This window comes from Dendropsophus ebraccatus, chromosome 6 (assembly GCF_027789765.1).
Source record: "Dendropsophus ebraccatus isolate aDenEbr1 chromosome 6, aDenEbr1.pat, whole genome shotgun sequence".
NCBI classification, from domain to species: Eukaryota; Metazoa; Chordata; class Amphibia; order Anura; family Hylidae; genus Dendropsophus; species Dendropsophus ebraccatus.
Window position 1 is genome coordinate 37335479 of NC_091459.1, and position 26980 is coordinate 37362458.

Below are 26980 nucleotides of genomic sequence, written 5' to 3' on the forward strand. Positions count from 1 at the left end.
TTTTATTTTCATATGTTTATTTCAAAAATTTAGACAAGTCATATAAAGATGTTTAATACTTGTATAAAGTAATGTCTTCGTAACGTTTATTATAAAGTCTTTTTGCAAGCTTTAAAAAGGATCAGCGTGTAAAAGATTACACATTTAAAGGTATACAGAATACAATAGCAAGTTTCAGCACAGTGGCACATGATAATATGTAGCAGAAACATTCTAGTGAGTCTTTGTTAGTGCTAGTTAGCTGCCAAACTAATTCTTTATAGGTACATATGATACATAACGTGTGGAGAGATATAGCGGCTGATAGATTATTGTTTTTTTCCAGTTAAAAAACAAAAGTGCCCCTAATCCCATAATAAGCATCGCTGCCAAGGTGGAGGCAGCTTTCATGATAAAAAAAAAGAAAGGCAACTAGAGTGAGTGAGCATCCATTACAATCAAATCAGCAATGAATGGAAAGTGATCTTGGTCCTCAACACAAACGCTACTTCCTCCAAGTCCTCGGCTCGCAAAAGGCAGAAATTGTATGATATGATGACTTAATAAAATGACAAACCAGATCACGCTAAACACCAACAACAAACACTAGAAGAGAAGAATGAGAGAACTATAAGACGTTACCCACAAAGGACAGGAGAAATGACTGCCAAAGATGCTGTAAGTTTCCCCGACGCTAGACGATCGAAGAGAATAAGGACTTTCACATTTCTTAGTGCGAGAGGCTCATGTCAGGCAAGCTGTATAGTCCACAGAAATGGACCTTTTTCTTGGAAGACCTAAAGCACAACTGAATACAATTCCATGACGATGACTCCTTTGACAATACCCATAGCCTTTATGAACGCGTGCCTCTTGTCACAGTCTGACTCTTTCTTGTAGTGCTATAAACACATGCTGTAAAACACGGCATTGTTTAAATTTGGTTTAGAGCACACACAAAAAAAAAAAAAAAAAAAAAAGAAAAAAAAAATTGTATTTAGACATTACAACTGACATGAGGGATTCCTGTCCAAGCGCCTTGAGGTTTAGTGTGTGTAATCGTATACTTTAGTGGCAAATTGCACCCGATTCCAGAGCTGAAATTAAAAGTAACATTGTAAAGTAATACAGAGGTTAATATGTTACATTTATTACAGCAGATTGTAACATGCCAACAGTATAATAAAATAATGTTTTACAGTCAGAGGATCTCTCTCGCTTCCAGTTGTCAAGCATGTCTTATTTTGGACGGTGTGTAATTTCGGTCTATAATTTCATCTTGTAAAAACATATGAAGGCAGCGTTCATTCTGGGCCAAGGGGTGGCCGGCAACTCTGCAAGTGAAAAGAAGAAAAAAAAAAAAAAAAAAAAGAAAAAAAAAAAGTTGTCAATGAGGCATACAGCAGCGATTACAAGGTATGGCTTTTTATCCCTATGATGACTTCTAACATTTCAAGGGCAACTCTTCTCTGCAGGCTTTACACCTAAAATCACATGTATTATGTGAAAAAAAATATTATGGTGCTTGGTATGAAATCAGCAGTGATGTAAAGAATAATGTGATTAGGTACACTGGGCACATTTCACAACTAAAGAGAAGACTACAATCTGCAATCAATGCAAATGATTACCTAGGCTCTGTAAGCGGCATTGTTCCAGCAACAGGGCATATGGTTAAACCAGGGAAAGCTATGGTATAGCTTGTAACTATTTGTTTCAGCGCCATCAATTTCACAGGCAATCTGCATACATTAACTATATACAACAAATAGAAGGTCAGCAATAAGGAGGATTTGTTTTTAACTCATTCAGCACAGGGATTAAACTGTGCCCCCTGCAATACAGTCTTTTTATCCGTTACAGAATCATTTCCTGGCACTTGAGACGCACAGGATCACACTTACTTGTTTATAAATTGTTCGAGCCCTAGCTTTCTTTCCTCTATGAAAGAGTCATCAAAGATTCCTTCATCTCCTCTGAATGGAAGCTGTCGCAAAAGAGCTTTGCCAGGTAGAGGGGGCACCACAACCTGAAGGGGGGGGGAAAAAAAAAAAAAAAAAGAAAGAAATCAACGATAAGGGAAGTATCGCAAGGTCCTGTGAATCTTGACAAGTTGTTGCGGTTTAGTGTCATTAATCTGTCTGTTAAGTATAAGCCGACTGGATGGAAAGGTTGTAATAAATTATAAGATATATATATTTATATTTTATACACACACACACAGTCCACATAAGGTGTCAGAGACAACAAGCATCCAGTTACACACAGGAAAACGTGTCAAGTAGTCAAAATGTCCTCAACTCAGCAGCAAATGGTTCTTCTTGGGGCCAAAATTTTATTTGATGGGTTTCCATTACTATGTCAGCATCCATACTCCTGAATCATCACAGCCCGACAGGAACCACCTGCTCAGCCAGTCAGTGAATGCAGCTGTGCCCCGCCTCACTCAATGAATGGCTGCAGGCGCATGCAGACATGTGAATAGGACTTCTTTATTATGATCCCATCACCCCCTGTCCCCGCTGCATTTCACTGTTGCCCAGAATACATCCTTAGATTTCAGCCTCTTTCTCTCTCAAACACACGCAGCCTGCTGCAGCCATAGCACACTGAAGGAAAACACATGGCCTGCTGCAGCCATAGCACACTGAAGGAAAACACACGGCCTGCTGCAGCCATAGCACACTGAAGGAAAACACACGGCCTGCTGCAGCCATAGCACACTGAAGGAAAACACACGGCCTGCTGCAGCCATAGCACACTGAAGGAAAACACACGGCCTGCTGCAGCCATAGCACACTGAAGGAAAACACACGGCCTGCTGCAGCCATAGCACACTGAAGGAAAACACACGGCCTGCTGCAGCCATAGCACACTGAAGGAAAACCCACGGCCTGCTGCAGCCATAGCACACTGAAGGAAAACACACGGCCTGCTGCAGCCATAGCACACTGAAGGAAAACACACGGCCTGCTGCAGCCATAGCACACTGAAGGAAAACACACGGCCTGCTTCAGCCATAGCACACTGAAGGAAAACACACGGCCTACTGCAGCCATAGCACACTGAAGGAAAACACACGGCCTACTGCAGCCATAGCACACTGAAGAAAAACACACGGCCTACTGCAGCCATAGCACACTGAAGGAAAACACACGGCCTACTGCAGCCATAGCACACTGAAGGAAAACACACGGCCTACTGCAGCCATAGCACACTGAAGGAAAACACACGGCCTACTGCAGCCATAGCACACTGAAGGAAAACACGCCACATTGAGGACAGAGTTTACAGCTACACTACTTATGGCTTCTCCATATTACACAGGGTACCTTCATATTACACTGCTGCTCATTTACAATCATCTAGCATCCAGGAAGAGAACAGCACAGATCTCCCCCCACACAATGGACTCTTACAGCTCAGAAGCAAACTACCAAAAAGTGACAACATCTCCCCGATCACCTTTATCTAATAGGGCCAGTGCTTTACTACTGATATATGGAGAAAACAAAATGTATGTGAGAAAGATTTTTTGGGGGCTTAAATAAATAAGGGCCTTAGATTGATAGAACATAAACTATATTCATCAGTAACATTTATAAAATTCATATGAAGATTCTGAAAGGTTTTTTTTTTTCTTTTTCAAAGCTGGAGTTAGTACATTTTTCCTGGTACATTTTTATTGCTAGATTGTGGTAATACCAAACATTGTTTGTTTTATGTAATTATGTAAAATGTAAAATTATTATTGGGGGGGGGGGGGGTAGTTTACTTAACTTAATCCACCCCCCCTCTTTTCACTAGTTCTACCTTTACCAGCAGCTACAGGAAACTACACAGGGATGGTCTGCGTGACTCCATATTCTTAACTGCCAGCTCATTCTAATGGGTAAAGCTAGCCATACACCTTCAAAAACTGAGAGCCAAACAATCATTTGCCAGTCATTTATCTCTCACGATGCTCGTCATCCCCATACACAGGAACGTTGGTACGGCTAAGCGGTATTCTTTATGGGAAGGGCTAAGCCACAGTGTGAGAGCTCTTGCCACGGCTTATCTCTACCTGAAGAGAAAGGGGGTCAGTCGGTGATTTTTCATCACACCTGAACCCTATCACCACCAACATCATCTGTCAGTGGTCATTGGGCAAAGCCCTATACACATTAGATTAGCAAATAGCAGGCACAGCAGACTATTTAGTCCAAAGTGTATGGGAACCTTTAGGGTTTGGGGCCCCAGTTTTTGACATATTTGTTGTCCCATGTGACTATGCAATAGATCGCTGAGATACCCCTTGAAATGAAATGCGTATGACTTAGACCATTCACTTACCTTGCTTTCTCTTTCAAGTTCACTCCTTAGCCACTCAAAATCACTATATCTTCTGCGGACACAAGATTCTTTCAGTTTAAAAATTGGCAGATTAGTCTGTAAGACAAAATAGTAGGCATGACCAAGAAGCAGTCATCTTATTATCAGGCACAAAGTAATCTCTGAAACCAAACATTAAGGTGAGGTCACTTATACACATTCATCTAGCCTGTAACCATAATTAAACAGTAAATGCAGAAATGTCAATGAAAAAGGATTATAATGTATGCTTTGAAAATGAATGAAAACTGGTTTGTTCATACATCATAGAAGTTCTGCCATGTTATTCTCAAAATGAGAGGATTGGCGGGTTTCTGTTTTAACTTTGTTATATGTAAATGTACTCTTCTCTACTGGTTAACAACTAAGCTAGAGGTTATTTTGGTGCCGCTTGCTGTTCTTTTGATCCGTTTAGAACGTCCACCTCACGTGTACTTTAGACTTGAGGAACCCATATCTAGTGCACCCATCCTTATAAACTGGTCTGCAAAATCGCAGAAATCACTTACCAGGAAGACCTATTTACAAGAGGATCTGGGCAATGGGACTGAGCTATTGAGCATGTGTGACCACAAACAATAGACACACGAGTGGGAATTAAAAGAACAGCAGGAAACAATCACAAGTGACAGCATTTTTCAGACACAGCCTTTTTTTTTTTTTTAACCCCCATAATAATAGCCCACTGTCTTTTGATGGTGCACTTCACAGGTCACAAGTCTGCAGCAAATTATTCTGGCGTCACTGCGGAAACTCCTTGCAGACCCAAGACATACATATATAGCATGGCCACCTGTGCCATTTATGTACAACATGCTGGTGTAACAGATATGAATAAAAAAAAAAAAAAGTGTGCTGAAGTGCTATGCTTGCTTCATAGATTGCAGATTTTGGCTGCTATCGGCATGTTGACACTCACAGTCAATGACCGACATCAGCAATCATGCAGGGTGCAGATTGTGACAGCTGAAGGCCTTCTGCCATGGCGAGGTCTGCCTCCAGCAAGCTGCACTAGCAGAATGATAATCAGATTTAAATATAGGTTACTGTTTTCACACAGTGAAGAGTGTAAATAAATTTAAACCCCTTCAAGACAGAGCCCTTTGATGCACAAAAGTCCGGGTCAGATTAATGCAATATTCCTCCCTGCCTTCTAAGAGCCATAGCGCTTTTATTTTTCCACCTACAGGGCTAGTTGGGTGTCATTTTTTGCGCCGTGATCTCTAGTTTTTATTAATATCATATTGGTCTAACAGATCGTTTTTTATAAAAAAAAATTCTGATATATAATTTATTAAAATCAGCAATCCTGGTGTGTTTTTTTCCCCCCATTTACGGCGTTCACTGCGCAGAAACAACAATGTAACATTTGAATAGAACGGACAACTCTGCACGCTACGATATGTTATGTGTTTTTTTTTATATATTTTTAATTTTTATAATGGGCAAGGAGGTACAGTGGTGCCTTGGATTACGAGCATAATTCGTTCCGGGACCGTGCTTGTAATCCAAATCCACTCTTATACCAAAGCAAATTTTCCCATAAGAAATCATTGAAATGCAGACAATTGGTTCCACACCCCAAAAATCATTTTATAATCATTATAGCAGCAGTGTGTATAGCTGAGTGTGAGTGCAAGCACATTATAGCAGCAGTGTGTATAGCTGAGTGTGAGTGCAAGCACATTATAGCAGAAATGGAGAGGATGGGAAACACAAGGACTGATAGAGACTGCAGGGAGCATGAAGGAATGAGCAGGGCAGATGTGGACACAGTATAGCAGCACTCTCTGTCCGGGGAGAGACGGGTTAAAGCTATAAAGAGATTACCCCCACAGTCCTGTCCCCTGATGCAAGCCCCAGCCTGAAGTGGATCTGCTATAAATTGGAAGGTGAGAGAGACTTCCTGGGTCAGAGTACTGTGCTGCAGACCCCGCTATGCAGGCCATGCCCCTCCCCCACTCACGCTCCGACCCAATACCAGGAGCTCTTAAACCAAAGCAATGCTCTTAAACCAAGTCACAATTTTGAAAAACTGAGCTCTTCTTGCAAAACGCTCTTAAACCAAGTTACTCAAACCAAGGGACCACTGTATTTTAAACTTTTATTAGGAGGGGGTTTATAAGGGTTTTTTAATACTGTAAAACATGCAATCAATAGATTGCATGTGCTGATCTATGCTATGAGTGTTATTGGCGATCTATGTATAGTGCCTGTCTGAGAGCAGACTCTATACATGGATCGCCGATCCAACAGGACGGAGTACCCCCGCCTGTCGGCACAAGCGATTGGGACCCCTGCAGCATGGCTATAGATCGCGGCGTTTAAGGTGTTAATGAGAGTCAGCTGCGGGATCACAGTTGCCTCTCATTACCTCCAGCCCCGGACACTGATGTGTGCAGGACCGCTCTTACTGCAGCGATCCCGCACACATCAGTAAGCCCCTCAGTCAGGAATGTATATGTACATTCCTACTGCACGGGGTATGCAGAAACGTGTATATATACACACACACGTGTTACTGACGGGAAGGGGTTAAAAAAAATTGGGAAGTCCAATAAAAATTGTGCAACATTGCTAAAAAGTTTTTGGTTGTTTCGGCCCCAAACCATGAATATCAATTAACATGGATTTCACTCAGCACATATCTGTACAATAAAAGTACACAAACCCTGGAATATTATCCCAGGGATGATTTAAGAAATAACCCAAACCTAACTACAAGTAAACATTCTTTATGGATTACTTAGTGTGAAAACATGAGTCCGGATTACTTACACCCAGCAAACCTCTCATTACGATGAAGTCAAACCTGGACATAAGCGGCTCAGCAGAACATATTTCTCTCCACAGGAGAGGTCACCCAGACCGCAGGATAGCAAATCAGGTATTAAGAATGGTATCGGGTCTCTCCTATTACATCTCTATTGGCTTTTTACCCGACTTCAACTCTATACATCCAGTGTTAGGGAAGGGTGTAAAGGATGGAAAGCCTTTACAGCTCAGGGCTTTCTGCAGGTGATATTTTGCATTTCAAATTTGCTCCTATCGAATTACTTTACAAAAGGGGATTAGCTGCTCTCTTCTAGTGACCCTGGAAAGATCAAGCTTGTGAAAACTGTTTAGAAGAATTTTCATACACTGAGTACGGAAGTCTATAAAGTTAATCTCTGAAATAACAGATCAAGTTTACGTGTACAATACAAGTAGGTAAAAGTGCCAATCCATCTCATTTTACCATGCATTTCCCTTATTCTAAACTCTTGACATGCTTACCATTACATATATTCATGTCGAGTTTGAAAAAAATATGGCCACATTATATTTTCTATCAAACCCTTCTAAAATTTGCAATTTCTACCTCAAAAGTTGTCACATTACGAATAAAATAGTATGATAAAGAATGACCATGAGGACTGCATGCACATCACCTGAACAGTATTACACCTACCAGTTATAGTCACTAAAATACAAACATCTCCAACCAGTTCAATGGGCATGGTACTCTACATGCTACTAGGCCATATACCTCACCCATGGCCAGTGAAAGGTTCAGATCATGGTGTTAATAGTAAAAAAATATGGCAGATAATTTGTATTATAGATATACAAACAGGCAGACCCATAGACCCGTAGACCAAGTATCAGAGGATTTGCTGTGAAACTCGTATCATAAAATCTGCTGCGAACTCGCTATGTGTGAACACATCCTAAAATCGGAAATTGGAATAAACTGCTTACAGCAGCCAATTACAGCTCAGCGTTCATTTTATCATAGCTGAGTACTGAGCTGTGATTAGTTTCTATGGGTAGTTTATCAGCAGCCTCCATCAATTAAGCACAGACCACATAGATCAATTCAGTACATGTGTACTGCATTGTCCTCTATGAGCAATGAGTGTATTGCTCATAGACATCCCTAGGGGGACTACAAATAAATGTAAAAAAAGAAAAATCCCATTAAAAAAGCTTAAAGCACTCCCCTTTTACACAGAACAATTATCGTTCGAATTTTCGCAATAACGATCACATTTGAGCGATATTCGCTCCGTGTAAACACAGCAAACGATCAAGCGATGAGCGAAAAATCGTTCATTTTGATCTTGTAAAGTGTTTCAAAGATTCGCCCTATGTAAAAGATGGACTTACGCGATCTTAAAAACGATCGCATTAACGATTTTTCTAACTAATTTTTCTAAAGATTTGTCTAAACGCTGATCGTTATAAAAAACAAATCGTTGCTTTAAAATCGTTAAACGATCGATTGGGCGAATTATCGCTTCGTGTAAACGTAGCATAAGTTATAACATTCCTTATCTTGCAGAGTGGTTCAGAAGAATAAAAAGTGATCAAAAAGTCACATATACGCGAGCAAGTACAGATCATGGCGCAAAAAAAAAAAAATTACATGTCAAATAGACAAAATATAATAGACAAAAAAATAAAAGTGTTATAAGGATCATAATAGAGCCATTTTAAAACACATTTAGTTTTTTTTTTTTGTTCATTTTTAAAGTTTTAAATTCTTAAAAGCAGTTACATGTTTCTGGACCTTCGCTGCTCCAGTCTTGCACACAACAGAACAGGATCTATGGGACTTCTGAACATAGTTGAATTTAGGCTAAGAAGTCCCAATAGAGAATGACTGGCGTGGCGGCCAAACATGCATGCTGCCACTCCATTCACTTGGGGACAGCTAACCCCCGTTCTTCTAATTGGTGCGGCTCAGACAGTCATTAAATGGGTTATCCAGCACTACACAAAAATGGCCACTTTCTTTCAGAGACAGCCCCTCTCTTGTATCCAGTTTGGGTGGGGTTTTGTAACACATTTCCATTGAAGTGAATGGAGAAGAGTCGTGCGGTCTCTGGAAAAAAGTGGCCATGTTTTTGTAGCACTGGATAACCCCTTTAAGCATCTAACTATCCCTTGTTCTGTAGATCGGCGATAACCCCTTTAGGATCCGTTCACACTACGGAATTAGTGCTGAATTTCAAGCTGCCTCCAAGTTCCACCGGTCCCATTGTTTCAATAGGACATCTCACAGACACTCCCACCATCTGGCTGAAGAAATGCGGGACATCCAACTGAATCAATGCGACAGGTGGAACTTCAAGCGGAATCCACGGTGCGGACTCTGCTTGAAATCCCATGCTAATTCCATACTGAGAACAGACCCCTAAACTGGTGTAAAAATGCATTTTGTACATTATCCTGCCCAATCCTACACCACCCTAACATGACATAAATATATTGTCCTGTGAAACCGAAACACACCAACCTACTCCATCCAATGCTGGATACGGAGCATAGGATCCTGTGTGGGAAAAAACTGGCCAGAAACAATGCCGCAAGGATTACACGGCTACTTGGTATCAGAGCTCTTTTCTGAAGCCCTCTTAACCCCAAGTCTTGTTACGGACATTCTTTGTTTTGTTGTGGAGCACAAGCCGCTCCTCATTACATTTACTGCTTGGATTTAATGGTAAATTGTCCCAGGTAAAAGGATAAACCACAAGGATTATATAACGGGAATAAATGGCCGACTGTAGCTTTTAAAAAACGATATTTATAATTTGCAGGAAGTCACCGTAAATTGCACGTCCCCAAAATCCTTCACTCCCAACCTCTTCACATGAAGAAAAAACAGAGTAAAGACACTGGAAATTTGAAGAGAGTCAAGTGGCACTTTATGTTGTTGCGAGATGCTTTTTAGAAGCCAATGAACATAATGAATAATGCTGCGGGGCTTCTTTCATCCTGCCTTACTAGTCATAGACATAAACATAAAGCTGCCTTGTTGCCATGGAGCCCACTTTTATACTACCATTTCAAGTAGGCCAAGGTAGCCTTGATACAGCTGGGTTTACATTTCCATTAAAATAGTTGTTTGAAAGTTTAAAAAGAAGCTATTCACTTTGGCTTACTGTTTATTGCTTATGTTAATATCCAATTAACTTTCAAAAGGGCATCTCAATGCTGTGAGCATCAGAAGTGAGCTTGGGAAAACAAACAAAAGAGGTGGAATATGTGAAGCAAGAAGCACACTGTGTTACAGCTGCACAACCTCCGACGAGCATTCATGGAAAGAGCCGTGCACCCGGAGGCCGGGGCCAAGCACAACAAACGCAGCCAGCGCACACATCCCGACCGACCCATTCTAATATACATTCACAGCGCCACGCAGGCCCCATCAACTGGGAATCTACTGATTCACGGGAATCTAAGCAGGACTTGTAGGGACCTGTCATGACATGGCAAAAGAAAAAAAAAAAATAATTATATATATATATATATATATATATATATATATATATATATATATATATATATTATATACACATACATACATTACATATATATTAAATAAAAAAAAATTATAAATATAAATTATATATATACATACACACACACTACAGTCCATTTAGTTCCCCATTGTGCTGCTCAATGAGCCAGTGGGCCACTTAGTTTACTCATCTGCAGCAATGTACGGCTGCTGGCCAATCAGCATTCATCTTCACTGGGACAACCGACATTACTTCCTGCATTTTGTCTCTTTCTGCCGTTACTAAGGACAAAATGGCCTTAGTAACGGAGTCTTGTCACCTAGTGGACAAATGTACAGCACTGTATTTTAAATACAACACATGCAAAAAAAAAACTAAATTCAGTAAACTGTGAAGATGTAGTATATCACCTCCCCTGCTAATGTAAAATTATTTCTCAGTAACATGCCCAGTTAAAGGGGCTATTCTTTTTTTTTCTTACTTTTAAATAAACTGTGGTGCCAGAGATTTGTAATTTACTTCCATTAAAAAATATCTTCCAGTACTTAACAGCTGCTGTACGCCCTACAGGAAGTGGTGTATTTTTTCAGGACACAGCGCTCTCTGCTGCCACCTGGGTAGATCGTGTGAACGACACACGATGGGAATAAAAGTAGTAGAAAACCAATGTGGTTAAAGGACAACTCCCATGAAAAACTTTTTCCCAGTAATTGAAGCACATTACAAAGTTATATAACTCTGTAATATGCTTCAATCACCTATCTGCCCCCTTCCCTATCTTTTCCCGCCTCCATCCCCCACCAGGAAGTGCACTAAACCCATACATACCTAATTACTGTTCTCACCAGTTTCTTCTCTCAGCTCCTTCTTGTGACGATGAGCCATCAGCAGGAGGGCTGGGCTACCTCCTGTTACAGCCTCCCCCTCCCCTGCCTTGTCAGGTGACTCAGCTTGCTCAGCTCCCATTGGCTGAGCAACTGCAAGCCATCTGAGTCATGTCACTTGCTCATCTTCCCTCGTGACTGACTCCCTGCACATAGGCAGCTCCCCCCTCCCCTCATACTCTCTCCTGCTGCTGAGTGGACTCAGTGGAAGATAAGCAAGTGACATGGACTCAGATGGCTTGCAGTTGCTCAGCCAATGAAAGCTGACCAAGCAGAGTCACCTGACAAGGCAGGGGAGGGGGAGGCTGATGTAACAGGAGCTAGCCCAGCCCTCCTGCTGATGACTCATTGTCACAAGAAGGAGCTGATAGAAGAAACTGTTGAGGACAGTAATTAGGTATGTGTGAGTTTAGTGCACTTCCTGGTGGGGGGTGGAGGGGTAAAAAGACAGGGAATGGAGGCAGATAGAAGATTGAAGCACATTACACAGTTAAATAACTTTGTAATGTGGTTCAATTACTGGGAAAAAGGTTTTCATGGGAGTTGTCCTTTAACTAAAGCAGTTAAGAGCGCAATAAATGGTAAGAAACAAGCATTCAGACTACTAAAAGGTAGTGGGGAAGCATTGAGCAACTATGCACAGAAGAATAGAATGTGTAAAAAAATAAAAATAAAAAAGGCAAAAATTTCAACAGAAAGAAGGATTGCCACAGAAAGTAAAACGAATCCCAAAATGTTCTTCACCTATATAAATAACAAAAGACTTAAACTGAAAATGTTGGTGCCCTCAAAAATAATCTGGGTGTAATGGTGGAGGGGGAAGAGGAAAAGGCCAATCTACTAAATACATTCTTCTCTACTGTATTCACAGAGGAGAATCCCATAACAGACAACATGACTAGGGGTCATGTAAATCCTCTCATAAATCTCACCTGCCTAACACAACAAAAAGTGGGGCGATGCCTTAAAAACATTAGAATCCATAAGTCACCGGGCCTAGAAGGTATCCATCCTAGAGTTTTGCAAGAATTAAATACTGTGTTAGACAGACCCTTATTCCTAATATTTAAAGGGGTTGTCCAGCACTACAAAAACATGGCCACTTTTCCCCCTACTGCTGTCTCCAGTTCAGGTGTGGTTTGCAATTAAGCTCCATTTACTTCAATGGAACTGGAGACAACAGTAGGGGGAAGTGGCCATGTTTTTGTAGCGCTGGATAACTTCTTTAAATATTAGGAATAAGGGTCTGTCTAACACAGTACTTAATTGTAACCCCTTTAAAGAATCTATAATGACAGGGATTGTTCCACAGGACTGGCGCATAGCTAATGTGGTACCAATATTCAAGAAGGGGTCAAAGAGTGATCCTGGAAACTATAGGCCAGTAAGTCTAACATCTATAGTGGGTCTTTTACAGATTCACTCTGTGCGAGATAGGCTTAAGCAATCTTAAAACAATCGCAATAACAATTTTTTTTAAAACAATTTTCACTTAGTCTAAATGCTGATCGTTATAAAAACCAAATTGTTGCTTCAAAATCGTTAAATGATCAATTGTGCAAATTATCGCTTCTTGTAAACGTAGCATAACTTTTGTTAAAGGGGTAGTGCGGCGCTCAGAAATTATTCACAGAATAACACTCATTACAAAGTTATACAACTTTGTAATGTATGTTATGTCTGTGAATCGCCCCGTTCCCCGTGTCCCACCACCCCCACCCGTGTACCCGAGAGTGTGGTGCATTATACATTACCTGATCCGTGTCGAGGGCCGTCCGCCATCTTGTGCCAAACATCATCTTCGGACGGACGAGTCGCTGCCGCCCGTCCCCCCTCCGCCGCGTCACAACTGTGCTCAGCCGTTATGCTCAGCCAATCGCGGCGCATTGTGGGAAACGGGGAAGGGGGGCATTCACAGACATTGAACATACATTACAAAGTTGTATAACTTTGTAATGTGTGTTAGTCTGTGAATAATTCTTTACCGCCGCACTACCCCTTTAATTATATTTTTAGCTCTGCAGATTACCAGGAGGTAATGCTCTTTGTTATGCAACAATTCACTCAGTATAATATCACTGTGTGGTTACAGAGGTTTTGGTGCGGTGTGACAGGAGAGCTGACCATACAATGCGAGTACCCCCAGGATGTGGACATGCAGCACATGTACAGATGTACAATGAAGGGAGACACCTGGTGGCCATATGTTTAACATTGTTTTAAACATCAAAAACGTGCCAAATTATTGCATATTGCACAACTGCTTGCGATCATAGACCACAGAGGATCTTGGAAGCTGCTGGGAGATGTTGAGGATAAAGGAAGATGCAAAGAGGCCATGCAGAGGTCACCACAGGCACAAGGAAACACGGCCTGTGTTACAGATAACGCAGCAGCTGCCCCCACATACGGGTGACCGATTTATGTTATGACCCGTCTGGCACACAGTTTATCAGGTTGCAGCGCCATCTTGTGGAGACCCCCTTAGCCTCCATCCTATGGCTGTGGTTTCTCTTTAACCCTATATCTGCTGGAGTCACACCGTTGTCCCACAACTAGCAGGCAGCCTCAGAACTAAGGTCACAAGTTATCAGTGCAGGGACAATAAGGCACAAATGTCTTGAGTTCAGGTCTTTAACCCTATCGGCTCCTGCACTGATAACCTATGACCTCCATTCTGAGGCTGCACTCACAGGACTTGGAGGATAACAGGAAGCAGAAAAGCTGTACTAGAGCCAGGTGAGTATGTGCATTTGTTTTATTTTTTAACAAACTTCCCTCTTCCCTGAATAAGGACTGGATGGTGACTTCATCAGGAGTCCACTCTGCAGCATTTTTACACTAAATCTGCAACTGCACGTCTTAAAGTGGGCTTCTTAAACCATTGCTTCAAAAAAGTTATGCAAGCGTGTATTTTTTTTTTTTTTTAAGTAAATGAAAAAAGGACAATTTCTTTATAATATACTTTTAGACATTGTGAGGCAGCCAACATGGGGCTCTCTGCTGCCACCAGTGTCTGAGTTTGGAACTGCAGGGCTTGTCCTGCCCAGGAACCTGTTTCACCTGCTCTGGTCAAGCGCTGCAGAGAACACAACCCTAGTGACAGCGCACAGAGGGGCCGTCTGTCATTATTGGCTTGGGCTGCAGTCTACTTACTGATTTACTGTCACTGCAGTTTTCCCTTACACCCAGTCCCTCTGCTTCCTGGTTACAGTGATATATGTAGGCAGAACAGCACACTCAGCTATAGTCACTATAGTGCACAGCCTCCTGTCAGCTGAATTTCCTGTAAACACTATGAAGAAGTTTGTCACCTGTTCACATGTATTATTTATTCTAAAAGCCGTGTTCCCAACCAATAGCTGTTACCATGTGACATCATCCAAGCTGCTGCACACACTTGTTCACCGATGATGAAGTATTATCCCACGGGACAAAATTACTATTGAGAATGCACCAGAATGCTGGCATAAGCTGCACAAACTGCAATCTGTGCCGCAAAAATTGGGACCATAATTAGGACCTAGTACGGACCGTAACTGCTCAGCGGATTTGCCAATAGAAGTCATTGGGATCTGCATGTTTTGTGAATGTTACCTCTGTAACGTGTAAAAAGATGGATCAGCTTTCCATTTGCTGCGGATCCACAAAAAAAAAAAAAAAAAAAAAAATAGGGATTGCAGATGAGAATCCCAGACATAATAAACGGTCCTGAAAAATGACTGAATGTGTAAACAAGGCCTAAATCTTGGATGTTTATGGTAGAGCCCCAAAAGGAAGATAAGCTTTATAGTCAACAGATATGCTTTACCACTGCATTCTGTCATGGCGGGATGGCTTAGGGCTAGAGATGAGCGAACTGGGTTTGGGTTCGAGTCCATCTGAACCCGAACGTTCGGTATTTGATTAGCTGGGGCTGCTGAACTTGGATAAAGCTCTAAGGTTGTCTGGAAAACATGGATACAGCCAATGACTATATCCATGATTTCCACATAGCCTTAGGACTTTATCCAACTTCAGCAGCCACCGCTAATCAAATGCCGAAAGTTCGGGTTCGGATGGACTCGAGCATGCTCCAGGTTCGCTAATCTCTAGTTGGGATGTTTAGATTTTTGAGGACAACGTCCTGAACAACATGTAAAACAGGGCATCTGGTCTGAGCCAAAACCATAGCGGAAAAACAAAGCCACTGAACATTCCCTTGTACTTGTAATACACAGTCCACTGTAGCATGGCGGCTCACTGAGAAGCACTGGGGTCCTGGGTGTACATCCCACCAAGGATAACATCTGTGAGGAGGATGTATATTCCACATGTTTGAGTGGGTTTCCACCGGGGACTCCAGTTTCCTCCCACAATCCAAAAATATACCGGTCAATTTAAGTTGGTAAAATATAAAGGAATAATAATTATCATTACTAGTAGTGTGAAGTGTATAGGACCTCCGTGTATTCTATGGACCAATGGAAATGTCTGCATTTTCCCGGAGCCTGCACCTCATCTACTTCTTGGGCCTCCTGCATTGTGCAGTATATGACTGCGGGCACCCTACACAACATATGATGCAAAACCAATATGGCCGTGTGCATGAGGCCTTAGGTCTACAGCCGTTTCATGCGCATGTGCAGCGCGGTTCGACTGGCCAGAGGCAGCGTGTTGGGCATGCGCACGAAACGGCTGTAACCTTGTCTTGGCAGCGTCCATGCTCCACTTTTAAACGCATGGAATAAAGCTTATTTTTTATCAGCATATGGTGAGTGCCACTTCATTTCTACATTGCGCATAATGAGTGGACTGTTCCCTGTGAAGTAGAGCAACACCTAGCTGGTTGTCAGTCCACTAGTGGTGAACAATCCACAGGTGCCAGGATTTTGCAGGTGTGCACTCCCTGCTAGTGCTGAGACCTTTCCGTCTACAGGTGTGGACTATAATCTTGCAGTATATAGAAGTGCAGTAGTGATGCATTTTTGCACAATATGAGTCAATGGGAAAGATCTCTGATGTATATAGTCCAACAAAAGACAACAGGTGTCCTGCAATACACAATCTAAAGAGACTATAGGGACTACCTGGAGAGGACGTATACAGTATGGGGGGGGGTCTTACTGAACATACAGGATCTATACAGAATGGGGGAAGAACTACAGAGGGGGAGGGAGATATACAGTATAGGGACTACATGCAGAGGGAGATGTATAAAGCATGGAGGAACAACTATAGAGAGGGATGAAGGTCTACTGTATGGGGACTAGCTGCAGAGGGGGGGGATGTATACAGTATGGGGGAACAACTACAGAAGGGGAGGGAGGTATACAGTATGGGGGAACTACTACAGAGAGAGGGAATGTATACAGTATGGGGCCTTCCTGCAGAGAGGGGAGGGATGTATACAGTATAGGGGGCCTTCCTGCAGAGAGGGGAGGGATGTATACAGTATAGGGGGCCTTCCTGCAGGGGGGGGAGGGAGGTGTACAGTATAGGGGGGGGCCTTCCTGCAGAGAGGGGAGGGATGTATACAGTATGGGGGGGGGGCCTTCCTGCAGAGAGGGGAGGGATGTATACAGTATAGGGGGGGGCCTTCCTGCAGAGAGGGGAGGGATGTATACAGTATAGGGGGCCTTCCTGCAGGGGGGGGAGGGATGTATACAGTATAGGGGGCCTTCCTGCAGAGAGGGGAGGGATGTATACAGTATGGGGGGGCCTTCCTGCAGAGAGGGGAGGGAGGTGTACAGTATAGGGGGCCTTCCTGCAGGGGGGGGGGATGTATACAGTATGGGGGGGGGCCTTCCTGCAGAGAGGGGAGGGATGTATACAGTATAGGGGGCCTTCCTGCAGGGGGGGGAGGGATGTATACAGTATAGGGGGCCTTCCTGCAGGGGGGGGAGGGATGTATACAGTATAGGGGGCCTTCCTGCAGGGGGGGGAGGGATGTATACAGTATAGGGGGCCTTCCTGCAGAGAGGGGAGGGATGTATACAGTATGGGGGGGCCTTCCTGCAGAGGGGGGAGGGAGGTATACAGTATAGGGGGCCTTCCTGCAGGGGGGGGGGATGTATACAGTATGGGGGGCCTTCCTGCAGGGGGGGGGGGAGGGATGTACACAGTATAGGGGGCCTTCCTGCAGGGGAGGGGGGGTATACAAAGTCTAAGCAGAACTCATGTCTGAAACTAAAACAGATTTTCATGCCAATTTACAAGCAGAATTATTTACAATGGGAGAAATCTGGAGGGATTTGCTGCAAAAAAACGTGCGGATATTTGGTTTTCGTTGCGGTTTTTGAGTGACCTGGGTACATAGAAAGGTGCGTCACTGGGGAGAGAAGCGCTCAGCCACACTCTTCTCTCTAATAAACTACAACCAATCAGAACTTTCTGACAAGTTTCCTGGTAAGTGACAGGTCAATGGCGCACAGATTCCTATGCAGAAAGACTCTGATGTGTAAGTCACTGCTGGGATGTCTGCAGTGTGAACAAGCCCTTACACACATCTATGGGAAGACATAGACAGGAGCAGAATCCCTATGAATAGAGAGGATAGAGGGCAGGCACGGAACTGACCCTGTGTTATGTCTTATACAGCTCCCGGGGCTCGGGCTGGACATGAGTCACCGGACAGAGCCCCGCGCAGTCACATGACCATACACACACTGACAGCCAGGGCGCTCACCTTCAGCCGGACCTCGTAGGTAGTGTAGCGGGTCCGGCCCACCCCGATAGTCTGGGGGTTGCTCACATCTATCTCCAGGAAATTGCTTGGCGGCCCGTAGGCGTCGTTCAGATTCTGCGGTTTGCTGTTCAGGCGGCGGGTATCGGCCACGGTTTCTGCCATGGGTCACGGCTGACAGCAAAAATGACCGGTGTCCTGAGCGGAACGAATTTGGTGCGGTGCAGTTAGCTGCCGGAAGTGGCGGCCGTGATCGATCAGGTGACAGGCGCGGCGGCGCGCACGAGACAGCTAACAGCCCCCTGCGCCACGTGACCTCGGAGGGAGCCGCGCGCCAAGTCACGTGACTAACGTGCGAGTGCTGAGGGTCTCCCGTGTGACTTATAAAGAGGGCGTCTAGATAGAGACAAGTGCACACTCAGCCGCGGGTTTCCCCTTTATATCAACAGACAGGAGTGCATCCTATTGGTTTTGCTTATTATTTTAGGAGTCTCCGGAAGAAGTTTTGGGGAAAAAAAGTCTGTACCTGGTGATTATCACCCATACAGGGCTACATCTAATGCTAAGGGAGGGCAATACAGGGGTGCGAAATCTCAAGTCTTCCAGTACTTATCAGCTACTGTATGCCCTGCAGGAAGTGGTGTTTTCCTTCCAGGCTGACACAGTGCCACCTCTGTCTGTTACAGGAACACCACTTCCTGCAGGGCATACAGCAGCTGAAAATTACTGTAAGATTTCACATTTTTAAATGGACATAAATGGTCGGGACATACTAAAAAGCATGAAGAAAAAGAATGAACATTATTTCCAATGGGGAAACATCTAAAATATGGTTTTAATTGGTTTAATTAGGTAGAAAGACCCAGAATGAACGGCATTTTTCTGTAGTGCTCGGTGGTCCGAGCGTATATACCATAAATACCAATGTGTTATTCCAGGTGTACCTTGCACAGGTAAGGTATAACCCATCGGTATTTATGGTACATACGCTCGGACCACCGAGCACTACAGAAAAATGCCGTTCATTCCAGGTCTATTTACCTAATTAAACCAAATAAAACCATATTTTAGATGTTTCTCCATTGGAAATAATGTTCACTCTTTTTCTTCATGCTTTTTAGTATATAGCTTTCTGACCGCAGTTGATTTGAAGCTCTGTCAGCCCTGCAGTACTCGCAGCAGCTGCGGGACCAGGCAGAAACCATGAAGATACCAGGGAGCGTGGTCAGGTATGTATGAACTTTATTATTTTACACTAAGCAAGGGCTGCACGGACATCGCTAATGAGACGTGTAATAAGTTCAGTAGACGAGCGCCGATCTAGCTGATTCATCAGGCCGTGTAATGTTGAGGTTTAAATACAGCTGTATTTTCAATATAATAATGCAATCCATTGAAGTCGATGGGTACCTTTCTTCTGGATCCACTTCTGACTTTGGCTGAAAAACATTGAGTAGCAGTTTTCTAAAAAAAAAAATACGAAACTAACGAAGTATGCAGCATTCTAAACGAATAGAAATAGACCGGCACTGTGCACAGGACCACCAGCACCCCGCACCAGTATATTCATATAAAAAACTTAAAGGGGTAGTGCGGTGCTCGACATTTATTCACTAAACAACACACAGTAATGTGTGTTATTTAAGTGAATGGCCCCCTTCCCCGTGTTCCCCCCCCCCCCCCCCCCCCCCCCCCCGGAAGTGTGGTGCATTATACTCACCGAATTACTGTCCCCGGCCGCCATCTTGGGACAATGATGTAATCTTCAAGAGGTCGGCCAAACCGCTCCAGCCGTCCCTCATGCCGGCCAAAGATTACGTCATTGTCCCAAGATAGCGTCCGAGGTAGAAAGTAATGCGGTGAGTATAATGGGACTTCTAGTATCACTACACTGATCTCTTATTGAGATCTATGCAGTATAGTTATACTGCATAGATCAGCCGAGAGCAATGGAATGCTGAGCTGGGATCAGCGTCATTACGGTGCAGACCCCGGACAGGACCAGATATGGGGATCGCTCCTCCGCGATCACGCCGGGGGGGGGGGGGGGGGAACACGGGGAAGGGGGCCCCAGATATGGGGATCGCTCCTCCGCGATCACGCCCCCCCTCCCCACTAGACCACCGGGGCCCGAAAAAAAGCTTTTTAAATGCAGCTGTCAACTTTGACAAAATGCTAATTTGTGGGCATGGCCGTGGCTAATAGCCACAGACCCAGGCTGCAGGTAGCACCCGGGATTGCGGTGGTTCAGAGCGGGGTCGCCACGTGGCCACGCTCTAAATACCCTTAACGACGCCAGGGCATACATTTACCCCCTGTGTTGTTAAGGGGTTAATATGGACGCATCCGTTCATGAAAGCGACAAACGCAGGTGTGAGCCAAGCCCATGTCCATCCAAAAAAACTGAACAATGACACATTTGATGCAAAGAATCTCAATAAACACCCATGGAAATGAACTGGTAGTTTGATGGACCGGCTAGGTTCTGTTTGTCTGTTATCAAAATGGAATTAACAGCATTGTGGCGGAGGGTAAAACACTGGTGTGAACCTAGCCTAAGAAGTGTGACAAGTGTGGTTTGTGTTAATGTGTCACAGACCTTCACAAATATCGCAGTTGGTAAGAATGTCATACATTTACTTACACCATAAGGGATTTCTGTCTAGGATCGTAACATGATGATATTTTCTTGCACCAGAAAAATACTGTATATGATAAAGTAAAAGAATTTAAAAAAAATGCCCGTGTGTTAGAGACGTGTACTCTGTACCTTAATCTCTAATCCCAGTAAAGGACCTGACACTCTGGCAGTTTAGTCTGTAACACTTTAACACAATGAGAACTGTGTTAGCCATCTCCGTGAGCCTAAAATAACGGACGTTATTTAGCAGCCTGGCCTCCCCTTAGTGCAATGACTGGTGTTTGTACATTATTCTAGTTTGGGGTTACTAACTGGACTTTGGGTGCGGCTTAATTGACAAGTCCATTGAATTTAAACGGAGAAAGAACAGTGACAAAAGAAAAAGTGTGTGTGAACAACTAATAAAAAACATCCGTTGTTTTGGAAAAGACGTCTGAAAATAATTGTCATGTTCATTATTTTGATGTCTGCGGTAAAAACGTCCGTTATTCAATACATTTTGTGCATTGGACGTCTGTCTTCCCATTGACTTCAATGCATTGCCATTGCAGACAGTTAAATCGCGGCAAAAACTGACATTTTTTTTAAATATCAAAATTGGACACCTTTTCTCCATTTTTGACGTTGTGTGAACATAGCCTTTTCATGTAAAAATCTGTTTTAAGGGAATCAATCAGCCCAATTGGGCTGATATGGTTCCCTAGAGCACTATATAAAGCTCCTGAGCAGCCCGCTGCGCGTACCGGCCACGGCTGCTGCAGAAGCTGTATACCAGAGAAAGAGAGGTTTTATTACTGAGGTGCTCGTCAGGCAGAGGCGGGGAGGTAGTCATCTGGGTGGCTTCCTGCCTGTGTGTAGTCACCGCTCTCTGCCTGTCAGCACGCAAGAAGGGGAAGATAGACAGAGAAAGAGAGGCCTGTTACTGGCCGTTGAGCACGTTGTATTAACACATTCCATGTTCTGTCTGTGAAACACAGATGACACTGGACTGTTTACCCACACACGGCACGGGAAACAATTTGAAACTACATGGCACTATAATGACAGAGCGTGGACACGCATTCACCGTCCATGTCGTCCGTGTTTCGGGGACAGAACACGGAATGAGTGAATGCAGCCTGTGGCCATTTTCACACTATGTATATTAATAATAAGCAACAGGCGCTGTTTATTGATAGTGCGGCTTTACATTAGATTCTATAGAACTACGGCCGTAGTGTATACACACTGTGCACACTACGGCCGTTGTTTTATGCAGCCGCAAAAAAAAATAAGGTCTATTTTGTGCGTCCGCTATTCAGTGAACAGCAGCTGTACAGAACAGCCTGTTCTCACAATGTAAAGTACGGCTCCTATCTGGAGTAGTTATGCTCCAGGACAGGATGTAACTAAGAGATTGCAGAGGGTCTGTCCAATGTGCACAGCAGAAACCCGCTGCTAATGACTGACATCCGCGATTGTGGGATGCAATTGGTTAGTTCTGCAGCTGCCTTTATTTACCCTCTGACTGCACCGAGAGTGGGAGAGGACCGATCTGATTAGGTATTAGCAATGTAAAAAGATTCACAAAAAACGGGCTTTGGGAGCAGTATAATTCTGTGTGAATATACGCTGAGGAATGTATGCACTTACAAAGCCTCACCACTAGAGATGAGCGAACCGGGTTCAGGTTCGAGTCCATCCGAACCCGAACGTTCGGCATTTGATTAGCCGGGGCTGCTGAACTTGGATAAAGCTCTAAGGTTGTCTGGAAAACATGGATACAGCCAATGACTATATCCATGATTTCCACATAGTCTTAGGGCTTTGTCCAACTTCAGCAGCCACCGCTAATCAAATGCCGAAAGTTCGGGTTCGGATGGACTTGAGCATGCTCCAGGTTCGCTTATCTCTACTCACCACTCACAAAACTTCCACATCCAAGATCTCACGGTCAGGTTCCTTCAACCTGGCTGATGGATTACCTGCTCAGCAAGTTGTGAAGTACCAGGAAGCCCCGGGGTGGAATGAGTTCCGGCAGTGGATTTGGGAGCGGTAATATGGCACAGCGGGAGCACAGGGATGGGTAAGTATACTTACTTTATTATGGGCCCCTATGCCCCTGATTTTTATTTTCTCCACACTTCTTCTTTACCCACATTTGCCAGAGGATGCAGACAGTACACTGTACAGCGTGTATTGCTGTAACTAGATTTTACTATGTATACAGTACTGTGTGCATCACTAATGAATCACATAATCACATTGATTATCTTATAATAGGGTGGTCCGAACCGAGTTCGGTTTTGTACGAACCCGAACTCTCGGTAATGATTCCCGCTGTCTGCCCGCTCCGTGGAGAGGGTGGATACAGCGGGAGGACCGCCTGGAAAACCTGCATAACCATAGGCTGTATCCCAGTTTTCCAGGCGGTCCTTCCGCGGGCAGACAGCGGGAATCTGACGCCGAGCGTTCGGGTTCATACGAACCTGAACCTCGGCAGTTTCGGACCATCCCTATCTTATAACATTGGCATCTTTCAAGGGATGGGCTGTATTAGGCAGCAGGTTTGAAGCAATTGTATAGTTGATTTGTTGTAGTCAGAAAAAAAGGGCAAGCATAAGCATCTGAGAAACCTTGACACTTGGCAGAGTCGTTGCGAGGGTCCTTAACCCTTTCACGACCATGGGTCATTGATTCATCAATACCCAGGGTGTTTTTTAACTTCAGTTTATGGAATCATAATGATCCCATAAGCTGATGTCGCTATCTCTGCCCCCTCTCCTCTGTCTCATTAGCAATCTACAGAATTCATTTCCCTGTAGCGGAGATGAAGGGGCACAGCGCACGCTCCTGCGCCTGCCTGTCCCTTCATTCTAGCTATCGGTGGGGGTCTCAGCAGCTGGACCCTGACCAATACAAACTTCTGACATGTCGCTATGACATGTCAGACGTTTTTAAAAATGGTATTTACACTTTAAATAACATGTTATTGCCACAAACAATATACAGTGGTACCTTGGTTTAAGAGTAGCTTAATTTAGGAGTGTTTTGCAGGAAGAGCTTACAGATTTTCAAAATTGTAACTTGGTTTAAGAGCATTGCTTTTGTTTAAGAGTTTTCTGTACTGGGTGGAAGCGGAAGTGGAGGAGGGGCATGGTCTGCATAGCGGGGTCTACAGCCCTGTACTCTGACCCAGGAAGTCTCCCTCACCTTACAAATCGTGGCAGATCCACTTTAGGCTAGGGCTTACAGCAGGGGACAGGACTGTGGAGGTAATCTCTTCATAGATGTAACCCTTCTCTCCCCGGACAGAGAGCGCTGCATGTATGTGCCCACATCTACCCTGCTCATTGCTTCATACTCCCTGGAGTCTCTGTCAGCTCTTGTGTTTCCCATCCTCTCCATTCCTGCTATAATGTGCCTGCACTTACACTCAGCTATACACACTGCTGCTATAATCTGCCTGCACTTACACTCAGCCATTCACACTGCTGTATATAAAGTTTCTGTCTCTGTCCTCCTGCACAGATCTGTGATTCTCACTTCCTGATTGGTCCATGCTGAACACACACCTCTTCCCTATTGCTGTCATGTGACCACACAGACCTCTGACAGCAGCCCTGCTTCTCTATTCTAGCCTGTTGTACTATGCTACTGCATTATGGAGATCCTCACTTCCATCCTGTATCTACAAACTGTTGCTGTTTTTTCATTCTTATGCTTTTACTATACATTCAGGGCTCCAGATGGCGACCAAAATGGTCGCCAATGCGACTGATATCTTGCAAATGGCGCCCAGATTAATCTGGGCGCCATTTGCGACTGGCCCCGGCGGCGGCTGTCTCTTTAAGGACTTCCGCACGCTGCACCGAAGCACGTGGCGCCTCTGCGGCCGTCCGTCCAATGAATGACGGACGTGCTGGATGACGTGTGCGGGGACACGCTTCTCCAGTGACGTCATCCCGCACGTCCTTCATTCATTGGACGGACGGCCGCAGAGGCGCCACACTCCTCCAGCGCCTCTCTCCCGCCTCTCCTCACCCGGCGGTTCTTCAAGTGCACCCCAGCGGCACCAAGATTGTGGATAGTGTGTGTGAGTACAACCGGAGGGACGGCAGCCGGCCACTAATCTGTGTGGGGGGACCGCGGCCTGGGCGGCTGATTGGTAGTGTCTGTTGTGATGGCGGCCAGGTGCGGTAGTCAGTGCGTGTGGGGTGCGTGTGTGTGGGGGGTGTATGTATAGACTGCACAGTACCACTTCCCTCAGTGTCAGTATGTATAGACTGCACAGTACCACTTCCCTCAGTGTCTGTATGTATAGACTGCACAGTACCACTTCCCTCAGTGTCTGTATGTATACACTGCACAGTACCACTTCCCTGTGTGTGTGTGTATATACACTGCACAGTACCACTTCCCTCAGTGTCTGTATATACACTGCACAGTACCACTTCCCTCAGTGTCAGTATGTATAGACTGCACAGTACCACTTCCCTCAGTGTGTGTGTGTGTATATACACTGCACAGTACCACTTTCCTCAGTGTCAGTATGTATAGACTGCACAGTACCACTTCCCTCAGTGTCTGTATGTATACACTGCACAGTAACACTTCCCTCAGTGTGTGTGTGTATATACACTGCACAGTAACACTTCCCTCAGTGTGTGTGTGTATATACACTGCACAGTACCACTTCCCTCAGTGTCTGTATGTATATACACTGCACAGTACCACTTCCCTCAGTGTCTGTATATACACTGCACAGTACCACTTCCCTCAGTGTCAGTATGTATAGACTGCACAGTACCACTTCCCTCAGTGTGTGTGTGTGTATATACACTGCACAGTACCACTTCCCTCAGTGTCAGTATGTATAGACTGCACAGTACCACTTCTCTCAGTGTCTGTATGTATACACTGCACAGTACCACTTCCCTCAGTGTCTGTATGTATACACTGCACAGTACCACTTCCCTCAGTGTCTGTATGTATACACTGCACAGTACCACTTCCCTCAGTGTCTGTATATATAGACTGCACAGTACCACTTCCCCCAGTGTCTGTATGTATATACACTGACTCAGAACCTGACTTGTAGACCACCTCACACATTCTAGTGGACTGTATATTGTTGTCAAGTTGCAAGCTTTTAAGTTCAAGTTCAGAAGAGTAAGCCTCATTAAAAGGCTAGCCAAGTGAGGCTGAAGTACTGAGTCAGACTGTATATGGTTGTCAAGTTACAAGTTACCATGTTGAACGTTTTCAAACTAAGAAAAGAAAGAATCTAAAGGAGGAGGAGGCTGCCGTGGCCTCTGCACACAGTAAGTCCCATTTAACATAACATTAATTTTACATGTTTTAAAATGTTGGCGACCAAATATTCTATTTGGCGCCTAAATTTTTCAGGTTAGGAGCCAATGGCTCCCAGGTAAATTTTTTAGTCTGGAGCCCTGACATTATACTCCACATGCTGATTGGTAATACTCTATAGTAACGTATAATATGACATATCCAGGTTTCTAAATGTTTGTTTCATTTGTTTTACCTGTTATTCAGAATAAAAATATATATATATATTTGTGGGGTGTGGAACCAATTTTCAATGATGTCTTATGGGAAAATTTGCTTTGGTTGAAGAGGGATTTGGATTACAAGCACAGTGTCGGAAAGAATTATGCTTGTAATCCAAGGCACCACTGTATTAGAAGTCTGAAAGGTTTAAAAATAACAAAACAGTTTACCAACATACCTAATGCTCAATAAATACTTAACCCCTTCAGGAACGGGCTAATTTTATTTTTTGTGCTTTAATTTATTCCCCTTTGTGTTTAAAAGGCCATAGCACTTGCATTTTTTCACCTACAGACCCACACGAGCCCTTATTTTTTGCCACACCAATTGTACTTTGCAATAGCAGACTTAATTTTTCCATACAGTATGCTGTGGAACAGAGAAAAAAATTATTTGCGCAGTGAAATTGAAAAAGAAAAAAGCTATTTGTTTTTATTTTGGGGGGGTTTCGTGTTTACGCTGTTCGTCCTATAGTAAAACTTTTTTTTACCTGACTAAGAAAACTAAATTGTTTAAAATTGCTTTATTACTATCTTAGGGCTGAGGTGTCATTTTTTGCACCATGATTTGTACCGGATTTGATGTGACAAAAAATTAG

General features: G+C 43.9%; 1 protein-coding gene across 2 annotated transcripts; it reads right to left on the reverse strand.

Moving 5' to 3' along the window:
* SNX3 (sorting nexin 3) lies at positions 1-18494 on the reverse strand. Of its 2 annotated transcripts, XM_069973620.1 has the most exons (5): positions 18192-18494; positions 4315-4410; positions 1884-2008; positions 1179-1313; positions 1-1076 (listed from the first exon to the last, which is right to left on the reverse strand). In XM_069973620.1, the coding sequence occupies exons 1-4, from the start codon at positions 18351-18353 to the stop codon at positions 1208-1210; spliced, it is 489 nt and encodes a 162-aa protein (XP_069829721.1). In that variant the 5' UTR covers positions 18354-18494; the 3' UTR covers positions 1-1076; positions 1179-1207. The 2 variants fall into 2 exon arrangements, with proteins under 2 accessions (XP_069829721.1, XP_069829720.1); XM_069973619.1 differs by having other exon boundaries at positions 1-1313; positions 18192-18493.
* Between the last annotated feature and the right edge of the window lie 8486 nt (positions 18495-26980).